The 19,530-nt window shown below is 37.6% G+C and overlaps 1 protein-coding gene across 8 annotated transcripts in view; it reads left to right on the forward strand.

The window, feature by feature from the left end:
- The window catches only part of LOC116825693 (dystrophin), a 1,328,444-nt gene that overhangs the window by 168,642 nt on the left and 1,140,272 nt on the right, over positions 1 to 19,530 (forward strand). For all 8 annotated transcript variants that reach the window (XM_075059803.1, XM_075059815.1, XM_075059808.1 and 5 more), the window contains exons 18-19: positions 1,709 to 1,864; positions 10,415 to 10,585. In XM_075059803.1, coding sequence (XP_074915904.1) covers positions 1,709 to 1,864; positions 10,415 to 10,585 — 327 coding nt within the window. The remainder of the gene's footprint in view (positions 1 to 1,708; positions 1,865 to 10,414; positions 10,586 to 19,530) is intronic.

Below are 19,530 nucleotides of genomic sequence, written 5' to 3' on the forward strand. Positions count from 1 at the left end.
GCCTATGCAAATATTTGAGATTTTGCATTCCAGACATTCTTTCCACACTTCCCATACTTCACCACCAGATGTCAGGGTACAGCTCATCCTGACTCTGCTTACATCTACGTGAACTGTCTAGTCTTATTGGGCGTGGATTTTATTTCACTACAATTTCACAAGATGTACTAGGAATAAAAAAAATCACAAAAATACTTACACAAGCTCAATCAGCAAGAAAAGAAGAAATACAGTCTAGATTATTTTAAAAGAAATTCTGTCACAACAAATTGCAAGAGCCAGGGGTGGCTCTATTTTTTTTTGCCACCCCAAGCACAGCAGTCAGGCAGCCTTTGGCGGCATTTCTGCAGGAGGTTCGCCGGTCACATGGATTCGGCGGTGGCTCTACGGGAGGTCTGAATTACCACTGCAGCCGCTGGACCCGCGGACCTCCTGCAGAAACGCCACCGAAGGCTGCCTGACTGCCGCCCTCACAATGACCAGCATGCTGTCCCCCCGCCCCGCCACTTGCCACCCCAGGCACATGCTTTCTGTGCTGGTGCCTAGAGCCACCCCTGGTGAGAGCTTGTAATGAAGCTAAAAGAACCTCAACAATAAACTTGTTGAGGAACCTTGCCATTTCACTGGGACTTTCTCTTTCCCAGTTCAGTGTAAGAAGTTTCTAGTGCATAACAGAATTCAGCTTTAATGAAATGAAGGAAACAAAGTTAAACTTACAAATTTAAACAGAAAAAAGTTAAGCATGTTGATTGAATAAAGTTTGTCCCAAATAATTTCTGTGGGTGCCAAATATTAGATTAGTTATTTTGGGTACCAGGTTATTTGACAACCCTGTTATATGTAGATGTTGTTGTGCCCAGGGAATCAGGGTTTGGGCAGACAAGTAGTGCTATCCCTTTTTTAACAGTCATTCCTTGAAAAGGTGAGGGGGAAAGCATGGTCTATGCACAGTGATTGCATGTTGTTACTTAAATATATGTTTGTTTTGTCCACATTTGCTACTTAGTCATTTGAAACAATTAGAAGAGAGAGATGGAGATATATAATATATTTTTATTTTAAAGGGCAGTAAATCTCCTTGCTTTTTGGGCCATTAAAAGCAATATTAAACATAGCTAAATAGAAGAGGAAATCTGCACTGTATCAGTCTAAGGATTTAGTGTATGGGGAACTGTCAGATTTCCACTCAAATTAGGCTTTTAGATTGTGGGTGGTAGAGGACGTGAGTAGGTACAGGGCAACTGCTATTATTTTAAGTGCTGTATTGTCTAAACCAGCCCAGAGCAGACCCTTGTCTTATGATGTTACAAAATTGTCTTATGATGTTACAAAAACTGTCTCAGCACTCCCGCCATGGCTGCTACTGGTGGGGTGGTAAAACCAGCAATGGCAGAACATTCTAAATGAATTAGTCTAATGTAGACAAGGACATATAATTTGAGTTTTGATTTATAAATAAAGCTCTAAAGGTCTTGTAAACAGTTGTGCACTATCTGTGTGTGATTTATGCATAACTAGAATACTGCAGATTCTCAATTCCCTTCAGTTTCCGTAGGAGTTGAGGGTCCTCAGGTGAAGCTCTTATGCACCAAACAATGCCAAGATTGGTAGTAGTTCTGCATAATCACTTCAGTCCCAAGTTTGCATTGCTTTTATTCATTTATTTTATTAATTGTGGTGTTTCTCTCTCCTGTGTTGATTTGATTAGAAATTGTATAAAAGCTTGAGTGAGGTGAAGTCTGAAGTGGAAACAGTGATAAAAACTGGACGTCAGATTGTTCAGAAACAACAGACAGAGAACCCCAAAGAACTGGATGAAAGACTTACAGCTTTGAAGTTACAGTATAATGAATTGGGTGCTCTGGTATGTACTCTGATTTACAATCCAAAACCAGGCTCTGTTTCTGGCTTTTGAAGCTAAGTACATTCTTTGTATTGTGTGGTAACATTTATTGTTTGTTTGTTCCTTTTAAGTCTCTGAAATCAATCCTGCCTCTGTTTATAAAAGTGTAATCCTTGTTAGGAAGCCAAAACCAATCAATTAGATAAATATTCATTATGGTCCAAGAAAATATGCAAAACCCAAAGACATGTAATATTGATTTCTTTATCAGGTTTTAAGGTTATGCTTTCCTAAAATTAAAATTACTTTTTGCCTTCCAAAGACTTTTTTTAGATAGATAAGCTATTTACCAGTCACCAATTTAAAAGCACTCTAGGTAGAGTACATCTCTAGATCAGATCACAGATTCTTCAATTATTTCATTCTGTGGATTACATTATAAGAAAGAGAGATCTCCCAGTTCTTATTTGCAGAGGTCTCAAAATGCATCATTCTGCAGGCCACCATTAAAAGATCAGTTGGCCAAGATACTTGCTGCTGCTGCAGCAGCATACCTATGAGGAAATTTTAGTATCACTGTAGCTGGCTTCTTGCGTGTTGCTATACACACATTTGATGGGTTTAGTGTGGTAACTCTTCCCCTGTACATGCCTCGTGGCTGTGCACTGTCTCCAGTTGAAACCCTTGCATGCCTGTTTACATTCTTACGTATGCTGTGATAGGTACTGATTTTATTTATATGCAAACCACACAGAATGCTGTATTCATGAGCATATGGAATAATTTGCATCTGTTTTGCTCCTCATACATCTTCATAGACCTATTTAGGATTTCATACTTAAATCCTCTTTCCTTGCAGAAGGTGCTTCCAAATTTCCTTAGTGTTGGGCAAGAGTAAATCAACAGTATTGGTAGGCTAGGGCTAAAAATGCAATGTCTTGAAAGCTAGCCCTTTGGGAAGCTGTGGTACTGTAGAATAGCTGGCACTGTCATTAGTCTGATCATTTGATTCATATCAACATATAATGAGAGGACTAAATTAATACTCTCCCATTATATCTATTTCTCTTCTCTGTTTTGCATGGTCTGCTGAAGAAAACTTGATTATCAAAAATTTTGCCACTCTCTTTTTATCTGAAAATTCTGATGATAATTTATTAAATGCAAGTACCTTTAATAAGGCAAACTTTTCCATCTCCATAGCCTCTGCCTTTGTTGTACCAAATTTTTGTGACCTGTTAACTTTCTATCATTGTACCTGTTCACAGAGCACATGTATCACAATAGTTAAGCACACTGAAACTCACTGAAAACTGCTGACTGACAGCTAAACATCCATTAATTTTTAGAAGGTTCCGATTGAGCAGAAAATACTGATTGGCTTCTGCCCTGTCCAACCACCAAAAGGCTGTTGATTATGAATTGACAATATGCTTTCCTATCCATGGAAAATGTCTTCTGTTGTTCATAGAGTTTGTTTGACTTCTATATTTGGGACGGCAGCTCCAGTCAGGCCAACGGGATTGCGCAAGTGGGGGAGATACAAATTCTGTGCTTGCCCACGGGGATGCCATTTCAGATTGGAGGGTGGGGGGAAGGGCATAACTTTAACTGGGATTCCAGGGGCTACTTAGGCAACTGAAAACTTTAGTGTTTTTTTCAGATAATAACTTAGAAATTATCTGACAGGAGCACGGTATCTAATTCCTATATCAAGAAAGAAAATTAAATAAATATTGGACCATCTTACAAGATGTCAGAACATGTTTGTAAGTTACTTATGAGACACTGTTAAAATTGTTAGAGTTAAAATTGTAATGTATATTCTTTCTCAGATACTCTTACTAAAGTCAGAAGAGACCATCTTGATCATCTAGTCTGACCTGCACATTGCAGGCCACAGAATCTCGCCCATCCACTCCTGTAATATAACCCCTAATCTCTGACTGAGTTACTGAAGGCCTCAAATAGTAGTTTAAAGACTTCAGGTTACAGAGAATCCACCATTTCCTCCAGTTTAAACCTGCAAGTGACCCATGCCTCATACTGCAGAAGAAGGTAAAACATTTCTAGGATCTCTGCCAGTCTGACCTGGGAAAATTACTTTCTAACCCCACATATGATGATTAGTTAGATGCTGATCATGTAGACAAGACTCACCAGGCAGATACCTGGGGAAGAGTTCTCTGTAGTAACTCAGAGCCCCTCCCCATGTAGTGTCCTGTCCCCAGCCTAGGGGATTTTTGCTACAGGCAGTCGCCGATGGTCCACATGCCACTGTAGGCAGTCCTGTCATACCATCCCCCCATAAACTTATCAAGTGTAGTCTTGAAGCCACAAGAGGATTTTTTTCCTCCCACTGCTCCCCTTGGGAGGCTGCTCCTGAACTTCACTCTTCTAACGGTTAGAAACCTTTGCCTAATTTCAAGCCTAAGCTTGTTGATGGCCAGTTTATATCCATTTGTTCTGGGCTCCACTGATCCTTAGCTTAAACAACTCCTCTCCCTCCCTGGTATTTATCCCTCTAAAATATTTATATAGAGCAATCATATCCCCCCTCAGCCTTCTTTTGGTTAAACTAAACAAGCCAAGTTCTTTGAGTCTCTTCTCATAACACAGATTTCCATTCCTCAGATCATCCTAGTCATCCTTTCTTGCATCTGTTCCAGTTTGAGTGCATCTTTCTTAAACATGGGAGACCAGATTTGCACACAATACTTCAGATGAGGTCTCACCAGTGCCTCGTATAATGGTACTAACACTTCCTTATCTCTACTGGAAATACCTTGTCTGATACATCCTAGAACTGAATTAGCTTTTTTTCACAGCTGCAGTGGCGATGCCTGTTAGGGTCAGGAATGGTCAGATGCTGCTCCCCAGATGCCTGGGGCGGGGGGCAAGGCCACTGCCCCCAACAGCCTGAGAGAGGAAGGGGCGGGGCCAGAGCCTGTTCTCTTCTGGCCATGCTGCTCAGGATGCATGCTGCCCAATGCCACTCTCTTCTCTACCAGCCACGCTGCCTGGGACACATGCCCAGTGCAGTGCAGCAGCTGCCTGGGAGAGTGCCTGGCTGTGGCAGCAGCAGGCTGCCCCCCTTCCCGCCACCCATACTCAGCTTCTGGGGACAATGATCAAGTGAGCCAGAGCCCCTCCAGCATGCTCAGAGTCAGCTCCTGTCCCTAGAAGCTGAGCCTGGGTGGGAGACAGCCTGGCATTCTCCTAGGCAGCTGCTGTACTGCACCAGGCAGCATCTCAGAGTAGCCCCATGGCCTGGCTGCCAGGAAGAGCAGCTGAACATGCCAGGGGGAGCTGGGGCAGTGGGAGGACAGAGCCCCTCCCCCCTCAGGTAACGAGGGATGGGGAAGGGACAGGGAGAGCATGAGGGCCCTAGGCTGGAGGCAGGGTGAGAAGGAGTCACGTGGGGAGGTCATTTGCTGGTGCCTCCCTTTGTGTCCCTCTCACGAGTTGTCCATACCAGCTGAATCACATTGACGGCTCATTGTCAGCCCGTGCTCAACCAATACCCCCAACTCTTTCTCCTCCGCTGTCACTTCCAACTGATAAGTCCCCAGCATATAGCAAAAATTATTCTTAGTCCCTAAAGACATGACCTTCACTTTGCACTATTAAATTTCATCCTGTTTTTATTACTCTGGTTTACAAGTTCATCCAAATCTTCTTGTATGGCATTCTGGTCCTTGTCGGTATTGGCACTACCTTCCAGCTTTGTGTCATCTGCAAATTTTATTAGCACACTCCCACTTTTTGTGCCAAGGTCAGTAATAAAAATGTTAAGTAAGATTGGTCCCAAGACTGATCCCTGAGGAATTCCACTAGTAACCTCCCTCTTACCTGAGAGTTCACCTTTCAGTCTGACCTGTTGTAGTCTTCCCTTTAACCAATTCCTTATCTACCTTTCAATTTTCATATTGATGCCCATCTTCTCCAGTGTAACAAATAATTTCTCATGTGGAACTGTAGCAAATGCCTTACAGACACCCAGGAAGATAGCATTTACTTTGCCTAAAAAATCAGTTATCTTCTCAAAGAAACATATTAGTAACTTTGTTACCACCTCTTGAATACAACATCTGTAGAAAAATCTACTAGTACTTTCTATCATTTGGGCTACTTAGGGTATGGCTACACTTGGAATTTCAAAGTTGCAGCGCTGTAAAGTGTGAGTGTAGCCAAGCCCTTACTTTTTGCAGTTCACCAAGCTTGGAATAGATCATTTAACTTTAGGAAAACATCCTAGGAGTCCTTTGTTGTCTTAATCACCTGTTAATCACTCTCATTATAAACAACATCTGACTCCTTGCCTCAGAGGTGCAAGCTGGGAGCAGCATGTCTCCTGTCCCCTCTGCTCCCTGCCTGAGGCTTGTAGCTTAGGGGCAATGCCCTTCTTTGCCCCCCTCCCCCATCTCTGCCTATGCTGTTTTTGAAGAGCAACCTCATCTAGAGGCTCCATGGAGAAGTTGCAGTATTCCTCTCTAGAAGAGAGTTCATGCAAATGTTGCACTTAACAGCTACACATGATTCATCTATTCTCTTCCTCCTCCTGCCCCTGCTGGGACCACACAGTTCACAGGACTTAATTAAAACAATAGCACTGGCGTAAATTTGGTGCATTTAGTGACTGAATGCACCCTGTAGAATGAAGGTTGTGATTAAAATGTTTGCTTATTGCAGACATAAATATAATTTTAATAAACAGAGTAGCAGAAAATGCATGATTTTTTTGTCAGATTAAAATTTATTAAGCTAAATTAACAGATAGTTAATAGCTAATAAAGAGAGTCCCTACTAGCTTCAAGAGTCAGCCTGTGATTTAAGCACATGGTGGTGATCAAACCCCCACCATCCTCTATACAATAACCTTTAAGAATTATATTATTTTTGGAAGAACTAATATTCATTTGGGGACCTGTATCAAGGCAATTACCTATATTTAGTTTGGAAATTGCTAGAGAGGTAAAATAAACAAAGATATTAACAAATATCAATCTTGTGAGTCCTGGAACAACTGAAACCCTTCTTCAGAAAGATTGGATGACATTGTCATTTGAGATTAAATATTTTACTCAGCACATTTAATACAATAAGGCATGTTTGATCAATCAAGAAGGTTAAATGTGTCACTTGTGTATCACCATCACATATATTTATACGAAACAGATCTGTCTCACACACTTATAATGTTATGGGATGGCTACCTTACTTGTGAATGGCTGTGCAGGGCTAGAACCCATTTGGCAGTCAAGGAGGGGTGGAGTTATGTCCATGCCTCGGTATTGTGTCAGTATAAAAGGGAGCTTGACCACGTGAGAGGGAATGGAAGGGGCAGTCCATTGAGTGTGTTCCCCGTCCTCCCTGAGACATGGCACATTCTCAGGCAAGGCCTACAGCAGGTTCACAGTCCTTCCTCAGCAATCTACCATCATCCAGGAATGTGGCTTAAAGCCATATGATAATCCTTAAGTGAGTTCGTTTGTGTTTTATGTCAAAATGTTTTCAGTTCTATGAAGAGCTGTTTTTGAGTTTTTTACGAAATCATTACAGTTTCTCTACAAGTACAGCTTTATAACAGAGAATATCAAAAGTAACAATGATCACTTCAATAAAAAGAAATAATAGCTCAGAGACAATGCTAATGGGCAGTTTTTAGTATAAATGGCACACATTCTGTTTGGGGTTATTGTATAAAACAAAAGGCCTTAAGATGGCAGTGTTTCCCATTTTTCTTTTAAAAATAGATTTAAAAATTGATATTAACAAAGTAGGGGAAAATCAATATAACATTAGCGTCTGGGCATATACAGTAGATCTCTGAATCATGGAATTTTATTTCTATTATATAAAGAACATACAGAAGCAAAAGACAACAAAACTGTGAAGTTAATTGTGTTTATGCATGTGTATCTTTAATTTACTTCAAAAATAAATACAGCATGCATTCATGGTTCTGTCAGTTCTCTACAATATTTAAAAATGTAATTTACATAAAGAAACAACTTCTTAAGTACTACATGACTGAAAATTAGATTTTTTTTTTACAGTGTTCCCTAGAAGTAAGCAGATTTGGAGTATTTTGGACACTGGCTAAGGGGGCAAGTGCCAAAGTACGCTTATGTGTGAATAATTACAAAAAACATCACTAAAAGAATGTCACGGTTGCAAATTCAAGCACTCAGTAGTTAGAATATACCAGAATTAAGATCCCCCCTGCAACAATGCAGCCATTGAAGTCTGAGCCTATCTTCATATGGGAAGTCTGTGTGCAGAGTCTGAAATAGAACCCACCTTTTCTGGACCTCAATTCAGTGCCTTAAATGCAAGAGAATTTCCTTTTGCTTCTTACAGTTCTCCACCTCATTCTCTATCCATCCTATGCACTGAATGAGGCAGGTGTCTTTAGAACAGGCAATATATGTTCATGGAATTAAAGACTATATCATAATGTATATGCACAAAGGGGCGGAATTAAGGCTGCAACCTCTCAGTTCAAGGGAAAGACATGCTACAGCATTTGCCTACCTCCTAAGGTAGGAACATGTTAAATATTAAGGATTGTGAAGTGCACAGAATTATTCACACCAGTCAGTGGAAGAGGTAAGAGTAGAATACATGGTCTCCTCCTGACTATGGGCCCATACACCTTCCCATAACCCAACAGAGTTTCTACATCTCTGCAGCATCTCCCTGTGCAGAGCTTTAATTCTAGGTCTACTGTGTGGGAAGTTTTATTGGAGCTGAGAGCATACTTAATGTATCTGGTGCTTTGTGGAGATGGAATGTTCTGAGATTTTAGTAGTAAGCCTCTAAAAAGCTCTATCTAGCCTGTGCAAATGGCCATTTTCACAGGTTTATAACTTGGCCATATCTGGGTAAATTTTAATGGGGACAGGAAAAGACACATTTCTGACCCCAGAATGACCCCTTTCCTAAATTTCAGGTTTAAGCTTCAAACTTTATGTACAATAAATCTTTTCAAATAAATGAGTGAAAAAATTTACATTGTTAAAACAGCCTATTTTCCCCACACTTCATTATTGGAACTGGAATGAACATTTTTTCTGAAAAGTACACACTCATAATCGGTATGAAGCAGAGAGCAAGCATGAAAAATTTCAGCCAGAACATTTAAAATTGGGAAAAAAATATAAAGAACTGAAAACAGGGTATTAGAATGGAAAGTGTTAAGCAATGTTAATGAAAGGTGTTGCTAGCAAGCACCACCTATAATATGTATAATGCTATTTTGTTTCACTAATGGATCATCAATAAAAAGGCTGTGCAATTTAAAACAATTAAAAATAAAACTCAGGGGGGGATACAATTTCATTTAAATAGTGTCTGGTTAGCAGAGAGATTACTTATTTTCCTTAAACATTAGTGAACTACAACTGAGTTCTAAAATATCTTTCTTTGATCACTTCTCTTTCAAGTTGGGGAAAACAGACTCTTTTAATTCTCATTTTTTTGAATTCATGAGAGTTGAAGATTGTTCTTAAAATTAATGGTGATAGAAAAGCATGACAAATGAATTTAAGTATGTGTAAGCAGCATAAATTAAATTGCCTCTTTATTTTTCAAACTGTTTTCTCCACTGATAAGGTTGTTCACATTTAGGGATGTTATTAAGCCAGTCATTCAGTGTTTATTTTCAGTAGCCAGCTTTGTCCCAGAATGAATCCTTGTGTGGGAGAGATTGGGTCAGGCTAGTGTAAAGGGGCAATAGGTGAAGGAGAGGAAGGGGTTCCTTATATCGGCATGGGAGATGGGCTAGTAGAAGGGTACAGAAGATGGCAAGTCTCCACACGTTGGAGTAGTGGGAAGGAGTTGTTGGGTATCTTGGCAGTACGGATGGAAGTGGGAGGAAGCCAGCTCAGGTGGACGTGGGGCATTAGGCATTATGATACAATTTTTAATTACATTATCATATAATGCTTTTGTGTAAGACTCCTGCCTCAGTTAGTACGTAGAATGGATGGTGCTTAGTGAGCAGCTTTTCAGTGTTTTATCTTCCTTCTTCAGTGTGTGGCCCATGTCTTATTTACTGTACACACCTCACACAGTGATTAGAGTACAATATTAATTGCCTCAGATGCAGTGTTGCTGTACAAAGAAAGTTGTTGGGCTCAGCATTAGTGTGCTTAACTATCCATAGGAAAATTCATCATAATTTCCAAAATGAGGTTTTGGCTCCTCTTCTGAGTCATAAGGGTAGACTTCTAATTCAGCTGTTGCCATTTAACATGACACACATGTCCTCAAATGGGAGGGGAGTAGCTTTTAGTTGTTCCCCATTCTGGAGGTGATCCAGTTCAGATTTAATTTGTATAAAATTTCAAAATTAAGTTATGTGATTTTATCAGTACAGAAGCATCTTAGACAAATTGACATGATAAGCAATACATTAACCGTAACTATAGGTATTGAGAGGAATGAGAAAGCTATATTGTAAATATACAAACTACAAAGCAGACATGCATACAAAAACACATGCCAGCAGGAAAGTACAAACTAGTTTGACTAAAGAGTTAAAATCCACATATTTTTCCTATGCAGGTGACAGAAAAAAAACAAGAGTTAGAGAAATGTTTGAAATTGTCCCGGAAGCTACGAAAGGAAATGAATGCTCTGACAGAGTGGCTGGCAGTGACAGATGCAGAATTGACAAAGAGATCGGCAGTGGAGGGAATGCCTACTAATTTGGATGCTGAAGTTGCCTGGGGCAAGGTAATAATATAGAGTACTGTACGTTTACATATGCTTCACTTTCCATTTAGCTTTCTTGAACATGCATAAAACAATGACAGAAATCTGGAAACTTGATTAGTTGAAAATTGTGAACAACATTGTTACATCATTATGATAACATTGTGACTTTAAAAGTTTTTAAGCATCATATTATTGCACATATCAGTAATATGTTAAACCTGTCAGATAGCAGTCATGTTTTAGTGAGGTATGTTATTCTCACAGTACAAGAATTTGAGTTTAGGGTGATTAAAATCAATCTATACATGTAGATAATGCTATTATTTGGCATAAATTGTTTGGCCTTAAATTTCCAGTTAAAAACTTGGGGAGTGTGGGGGAAGCTATTTACTAACATTGAGATTTGAAACCCACAGCTATTCCAAAGCCCAATACTGCTAGAAAAACATATATCATATATTTATAGTTTCTCGAGCATGGAGTCCCGTTGACATTCCGTTAACTGTGAAACTCATTGGAAGTATCTATGTGTTTGAGTCATTATTTGTAGTTTCAGTCTCCTGACAAAAAATCCTGTGGCACCTTATAGACTAACAGACGTTTTGGAGCATGAGCTTTCGTGGGTGAATACCCACTTCATCGGATGGGTACGAAGTGGGTATTCACCCACGAAAGCTCATGCTCCAAAACGTCTGTTAGTCTATAAGGTACCACAGGACTCTTTGCTGCTTTTACAGATCCAGACTAACACGGCTACCCCTCTGATACTAGTCTCCTGACATAAGACAATGCCATTATTTTTAAAGTTAAGCTCTCAAAGCTTTTAAGGTGAACACTCGGTTAATACAACATTTTTGTTCATTATGATTTGATATGGTCAAGGAGACTGCAGGCTGCATTTTCAGTAGGTCAGCAGACACATCAAAAATCATGCATCATGTATGCTTGGTAAAATGTATCTGAGGGTGAAATAAATAACCTAAAACAGCAAAGCCTTTCTAAGATAAATCTTGTTTGAAAATAGCTCCCCAATCTTACTGATCAAGGCCAAGCTGAATTACTTGAATTGCTAATGCAATCTTTCCATTTTTTTTGCAGATAACAGAACTGATAAAATATCAGCAGAATAATAATTGTTTTATATATATTCAGCCATCCCACATCATAACAGTGGGTTTTTGTTGTTGTTTGCTGTGGATGTTCTAGTTTTCCCTTCTTCTTTGTGACTCTCAGACTTCTTCTTCTTAAAGTAATTTTATCCCTGATTCTAGGGCTATCCATGAAATAAAATAAGCAAGTAAAATAAAAGGATCTACACTACAAAGGACACAAAAAGCATGCTCAAAACCAAGAAATCTATTGAAGTGGGGATAGTATAAAATACACAGAATCCTTTTGGCAAAATTGCAATAAAGTACTTGTATGCACAACCAACCAACCTGTGTATACTTTACACTGCTTGCTTTTTTACTTTTTCGCAATAACTATAATTAGATTGTAGTTACACCACAAATATACACTCAAAATGTAATTTGAGAGTAATAATCCATATTATTAATCTACTGGTTCTAGGATATTGTACTAGGTACACATGTAAGAAAAATTATGTGTAATTAATTACGGTGAAATGTATTGAATATGAAACTAGATTTCATACAGGGACCCACCAAGGGTAAAATAACACCATCTACTTACAGGTGCTATAGGCTAAAGAACGTGCTGCCTTATTGTTGGAACAGCATACTAAAAAATGGTGACAAAACCCTCACCCACAAACAGGACTTAAGGTCAAAGAGTGAAACAGATATTCAGTCCATAATATTCTGAGTCATTCAATTAGCTCCTTAATAGCCACTTTGATGTAGTAAAGAATTAATTTTGCCAAATAGTTAAACTTTTGGTTATATGTATGTTTGGTAATCACAAGTATCAAAAAGTATAACCACGATGTTTCAACTTCCTGAAAGGGGGTTCCAAAGAGGATGGATCTAGACTGTTCTCAGTGGTAGCAGATGGCAGAACAAGGAGTAATGGTCTCAAGTTGCAGTGGGGGAGGTTTAGGTTGGATATTAGGAAAAACTTTTTCACTCAGAAAGTGGTGAAGCGCTAGAATGGGTTACCTAGGGAGGTGGTGGAATCTCCTTCCTTAGAAGTTTTTAAGGTCAGGCTTGACAAAGCCCTGGCTGGGATGATTTAGTTGGGGATTGGTCTTGCTTTCAGCAGCGGGTTGGACTAGATGAGGTCCTGAGGTCCCTTCCAACCCTGATATTCTATGATTCTATGATGTTGCTACCATTTAATTACACTCACTATATCCAAATAAGAACATGCACAAAACCAATCAGCATCATTACAGACATGCATATAAAATCTGACATAGATGAATCTTTTAAGGGTTTGGTCTAAATATGCATTCAAAATTTTGGCAAAGAAAAGGCAAAACTCCATTTAGCTTCCCCTTTTCCGTAACTTTCACTTCATGCAGGTATCTCATCCCTTGAGCCTATCTTTATCTTTTCAGCTGCGAAGCGTGCTTATTTTTTTTTTGTGCAAGCCATACAAAATAACTGAGTTTTAATCATGTGAAACTCAGTGATCAGTATACTTAGACTATACATATCTTCTGATTATGACCATATCCAAAGCTTAAGCTAGTTATTCAACAACATGCAAGAAACAAGGAGAACTCTGAAGCTATATTGTTATATATAAATTGCAGATGCTTACAGACCAATTTTTTCTAATTTTTTCCCCCCTAGATTAATTTTGTTCAGTCGACCTGTGGCTAAAAAAAAGTGAAAGATCTTACTGAACTTCACCTTGTACTGTAGATCTATATGGACACCATTGTATATACTCCTTCAGAAGAGTGCAGTGGATACAGGGTTTGGAACAAGATTTAGTTTTGGTTTCCTTTTTTATTTTTTTAAACTACTTAACCATATGATGTGACCTGAGCCTTTTTTCCTGGTTTGAAACATTATTCTAGTGGCATATGCTCTGCTGCCACACAAGTGAATAGGAAAAGGATTTGCCTCTATTAGTAAATGCTTTGAAAGGTACATAAGCTTTTCTTGTCATCATCCTAGAATAATAATAATAATATACTTCTAAAATGTATCATCTAGAATCACAGCAAGAGACATTGGAGAATGTGATTCTAATTATTTATTACTATTATTTATTTTATTTTACTTTTAAGTTTACTCCTGGTTTGTGAAACCCCGATTACTACTCAGTATTTTTCATGTTCACCTACTTCTTTTTCCTGTGGTGAAGTCTACATGTTGCATCAGACTTCATGAAGTTTTAATTAATCCTGTGATCTCATCCTCCATAGCAAATGACAAATGTCAGATTTTCAAGGGAAGAAGTGTGTAATCTTGCAGAACTAGCCTGTCAATCACCTGGTGCATTTTCCAGTGAAGAGAACAAAAACACTGTTTGCTAATGCTGAACTACACAGTACCTTTCTCCTGAAATGGAGATGTAGCTGCATTACCATCTGAATATTTCCCTGCGTGCTCAGGGAAGCTAGTTTATTTTTTTATTTTACCAAATAATTCTGATGGATACACCCTTGAAGCAGGTTAAATGGAAAGGTTTGTCTTTAATTCATTTTAATTTAACTACTGGATATGAACCTTAATGATCTAAAAGTTGCATAATTAGGGCTTCAGGTCTGCTGATTAGTGCAGTTACACAGTAGGAAGTTCTTGTTATTTCTTACTGTTGCTACAAACAGGTAGACCATTAAATTTTTTTCTCCCTAAGACAATCAAGAAAGGAAAGAAAAGTTCATTAAAATTTCATATAGGAGAAATGTGCTGAATGGTTGAACCAACTTGAACTGTAATTAAAGTTGAACCAAGCCTGTGTTACTGTTTCTGCTAACCTGCAGAAATATTATATAGTATTGCATATTCTCTTGAGGAAGTGATGCTTTAGTGGTTACACTAAAAAGCTGGTATCTAGAAAATCTTGGCTTCAGATCCAGCCTGAACCAATCACTTATTGTGTGACCTCCAACAAGTCATTTCACCTCTTTTTTGCTTCAATCAGCTGAGGTAAAAAACACTGGGTGAAAACAGCAGGCCTCTATTGAAGTGTATATAGGCAGACCAGGCTGAGTTTATAATCCCATTAGCAGGAATGTTCTGCTTGGAGAATTTTTAGCATGTATAAAGCAATATTTACATACATATACAGGCATATTCTCCACCCTATACACCATTTTTATACTTTTATCAACTCTTTTGATTTCAATGAAATCACATCTCTGTAAAGGTGCTGTAGAGAGAATTTGACTCATTGAATGTATGATTCAATAAGCAGTAATTTTATGATTTAAGAAGTGTTAATTCTTCAAAGACATAGTTTCTAATAAAGGATTATTAATGTTTCAAAACACTGTGAAGAAATTATAAATTCTGCAAGGACTACTGTAACTGAGGATTTTAAAATTATTTTTAAAGATATAGGGAAATTCTCAGGCAATACTTGGTTGAACTGGAGTTGAATCTGTGCAGACAAAACCAATGACTGTTTCAAATCTGCTTTAAAAGAAGGTTGAAAAAAGATTTAAAACATATAAAGATCTTCTAATCTTTGGGAACCCTGGATATTAATGTTCTGCTTTAATACATCGGTATCTATTGTGACAAAATCAGACCAGACAGTTCTGAAAAGGTACCTGAAAACAGGTAAATCAGTCATAGAATGTGAAAGCCTTTTTTCCAATGAACTGAAAAGAGATTACCTTGGATTAGTTATACACACCTGAGTCCTATTAAAGGGCAACCTATAATCTTTAAAAACCCCTTCCAAATGGGAGAGAGGAGAGAGAAAAGGTGAGAAGCAAGCTGGGGAAGGTTTGTGTGCAGCAGAGGGAAAAGGCATCTCCTAGATAAAAAGCTGTTTCCCTTTAGAAGGGAAAGCTGGTGTTTGTGTTTAGGGAATGGGGCCTCAGTTCCCAGTGTAGCTGAGCCCAGAATAAGTTGGAAAGGGTGACCAGTGATTGGTAGCTAGCATAAGAGAGGCACTCTTGCAGTGGGAGTTAGGAGACACATTTTTGTTTGTTTGTATGTATTTAAATAAACCTCTCAAGTCAACCCTATTGCCTATCCTGTAAACATTGTTAAAAACAAACCAACAAACAAAAAACCCACAGAATTAAGTCTTTAAACTTATTTTATTGATCTCAAAAACAGAAACTATTTGCCAAGCTGTGTTAGGCACTGTGATTCAGAATATTTTGATTTAATTTATACTCATTACTATTATACACTCTAATTAATGCACTGGCAGTCCAATATTGATGGCACTAGGATTTTATAATTAAGAATTAAACCTTTGGAGCAAGACTGATTTACTCCAGGGCCCCCAATTCTGGAAGGAGAAAGGTTGAGCCTTGATATGAAGAAAGACGTAGTTGTCACACTACAGAGAGAGAGAGTGCATGTTACGGGGTTTTATAAATAATATGAATTATCAAGGACTTTCATGAATTACACACAGGAAAATGTGAAGGTCTGGAAAGTAGAGAGCCCAAACAGAGAAGTCATCCTAGATCTGCTTCTTAACAATAAGGTAATTTTCAGTGAGGGCCTGATGCTCTTACCTTAATTTCAATGGAACCTTTCACAAAATAAAATAGTACATCATAAATAAGGGTGCCAGAATCAGTTGTGGGAGTGTGAGATTAATGATGTAGCTTATTACTCATGGTAATGTACTACTATTGGTAAGGTGAGCATTTGGCTCCATCTTCCTCCTGCTGAAGGTAATGGCAAATCCCCAATTAACTGCTGTGGAGGAGGTTTGGGCCAGGAAAAGGCCATTGTGGAGAAATATTTAGAAAACACTAATTTTTGGAAGTTAGAAAAGAAAGAGGAAAACATCAGTGGTGATAGCCATGTGAAAACTGGACACATGCCATTCTGGATGTAATTGACCAGGGAGATGACAGTCCCTTTCTGCACAGCACTATTCTTCATTACTGTAGTCCATTCAATTTCAGTACCAGAGGTTATAAAGCAGAGGGATTGTCCAACCAGAAGCAGGATATGAAATTAAGTACAGACCAATTTAATCTGAAATTTAAGAAAAAACATCCTAAGACTGATATTTGACTGCAAAAAAGTCTCCTTAGGAAATAGTGAAAGCCTGCTTAAGTCACATAAAACTAGACACAGTATTCTGTACACAACAGTCATGCCCTCTTACAGGGAAGGGACAAGCTAGTTTTTTTTTTCCATTTTATACAATTCTATTATAAAAGTAACAAGTATAACTTACAACAGGAAAAAGAAAGATTTGTTAAAAATAATTTTATAACTAAAAGAATTAAACAGCAAAAAAAAAAAAAGTTGTAACAAGAGGTGGTAGAATTGCTATCATGGAAGACGTTGAAGTCTCTGGGACTTACCTAGCTTTTGAAGCCAGATTTGTCTGATAAAATATTTGATTGCTGTGGTATTGTGTTTTCAGAATGGAAATGCCAGATAACATTACCAAGAAAAATTCCATACCAGCTCCAACTGCTAGGGCATTAATATAAAAATTTAGCTGAGAGTGTATAATAGTAATGAGTATAAATTAAATCGAAATACACTGAATCACAGTGGCTAATGTAACTTGCAATATATTTTCTGTCAGTGACATCAACGAAATAAAATGTGCTAAAAAATTATGCCAGATGATTCATAGCTAAGGGCCAGAACACAGTCAAAATAACAGATGTGTTATAAATAAATAAATTAATTCCTGGCCTGATATAGTAAGAAGGATATCATGTCATCGTCTGAGTAATACAGTATTCCCATTTGTGAGAATTAAGCAACCTAACTTCCTTCCTTTATAGGGTTTCTATGACTTATTAGGATCACCTTGGGGATTTATATGTCCAGTGTGAAGTCATACAGAATCTTTCATCCATCATGTCTTGCTTGTGAATTTTTAAAGCAAATATAATAATGACTGATGCAATTAAAGTATTCTCCTCAATACTATTTTTGTCATGGCCCTAGTGCTCTTGCAAAATGAACAAACAGCTTAATTTGATGTATACTAGTACTACTTCATCATTATAAAATATAATTGAAGAAGCCTAAACACGACATTTTCAAAGGAAGCCTTCACTGTACAGTTTCATGTTAAAGAATTCCTTGCTCCTACTTATCCTTTCTTGGTAAAAGTGTTTTATTTTTATAACTTTATTAAAAAAATGTCCAAAATTTATTTATAAGAATGTCCACAAAATTGCTTTTTAAAGGAAGTAGAGAACATACAAAAGGATCAGAATGACGTGTGCTAAAGATCTGACGCTATATATTTGCACATACACTTACACTCATAGACTATATTAAAAGAAAGTTATTTATGTTGTAAAGTTAAACCCTCAACAATTAGAAAATGCCAGACTTACGATTGTCTGCAAAAGCTTAATTCTGCCACTGTTGTGCATCCAACATGTGCACTTAATGCAGTAAAGATCCTGTGGAAAAAATGTATATGATCATTTAATTAATGTCTTTATCATAACACACAAGGTGACTGAATTAATGTTATCTGAGCAACTATAACTTGGTATATCCTAACTTTTAGTGCTTGACTCTGCAACCTAAAAATGCATTCTTTTAATATGGTTTTTGTGTGTAATTTTAAGTTTTAAGTAATATAAATATACCAAATGTTACAAAGGGGTCATTACACATGTATCTCAATCTTGCTATATATATAAAATCTGTTAAAAATACTTCAATTTTTTTGTGCTAGTGTAAAAAAATGCTAAAGTTGTCTGATTTATTACTGTGGGAAAAATACACACAGAGTAACAGTGCATGGAGATGGGGGGATTCTGAATTTCATATTTAAAAAAATATTTTGATAAAAGAAATTATGTAGTAACTAAAGGAAATAGATTTTCAGTGAAGCCGGTCCAGAATTTCTGATGAAACGTATAGGATGGAATTTTGGCCCCATTGAAATCAATGGGAGTTTTGCTGTTGATTCCAGTATAGTTTGGCAAGCTGTCTTATCTTACTCAGGGTCAGCATTTGGGAGCAGGTGTTGCTTAATTACCTCTGGTGGAATGATCAGTCTATTATTTCTTACAGTGGTTAATATGAGATTGGTAACTTTGGTTATTGTCTGAGTGCCCAAAGCACAGGATGAGCACTTGGTAATTGGAATAACAGCTTTTTATATTTGAAGGGGAAAAAATTGATCAAGACCTCAGTATTTGAGAGAGAAAGAGATGACTCCAGCTCTGCTCAACTTAGAAGCTCAACAGACTAGACTTGAAGTCACAACCTGAAGGGCATATCTGACTTTGAACTGCAGTTTTAATTAGTAGAGATTTGACTTAATAGTATAAAAATTATCTACCTGTTTAAAATTTAGATTGTGATTAGACAAACCTTGTATTTCCAAGTTGGGATTAATGTTTGTGTATTATGGAGGGGATGGTCATCAAGATTGCCCTGAGTTTTTCATATATATAAAAAATTATAGTCATAAGTAATAATGAACACGTCTCAAAGGTTTCATTCAAAACATGTTCAAACTCTGGATTGGCTTAACCATTCAGACAAAATAGAAACTGACCTGAGCCTTCACCCAAAGCTGAAGTATTCTTTGTTGAAAATAAATTGAGTATGTTTTTTTCCCCAAGAACAGAAGAGATCAAACAGTGCTGAAAAAGATTCTTTACATTTCTTCCAGACTAACTGGAAGCTGGCAAAATCTCAAACCTCTGTTTCAAGTCTCATAGAACTGAAATTTAGAGAAGATTGTTCATATTCCCTCTATTAATGGTCTTTAAATTCTCTCACATAACTTTCTTCCACAATGCTTACATAATTTGGTAAAACATTTAAAACTGCTTATCCTTATCTGGAATGTAACTGTAAAAACTTATTTTTGAGAGAAAAAAGTGGTATCAGATCATTAACTCAGTGCAA

This window comes from Chelonoidis abingdonii, chromosome 1 (genome assembly GCF_003597395.2).
Source record: "Chelonoidis abingdonii isolate Lonesome George chromosome 1, CheloAbing_2.0, whole genome shotgun sequence".
Lineage (NCBI taxonomy): Eukaryota > Metazoa > Chordata > Testudines > Testudinidae > Chelonoidis > Chelonoidis abingdonii.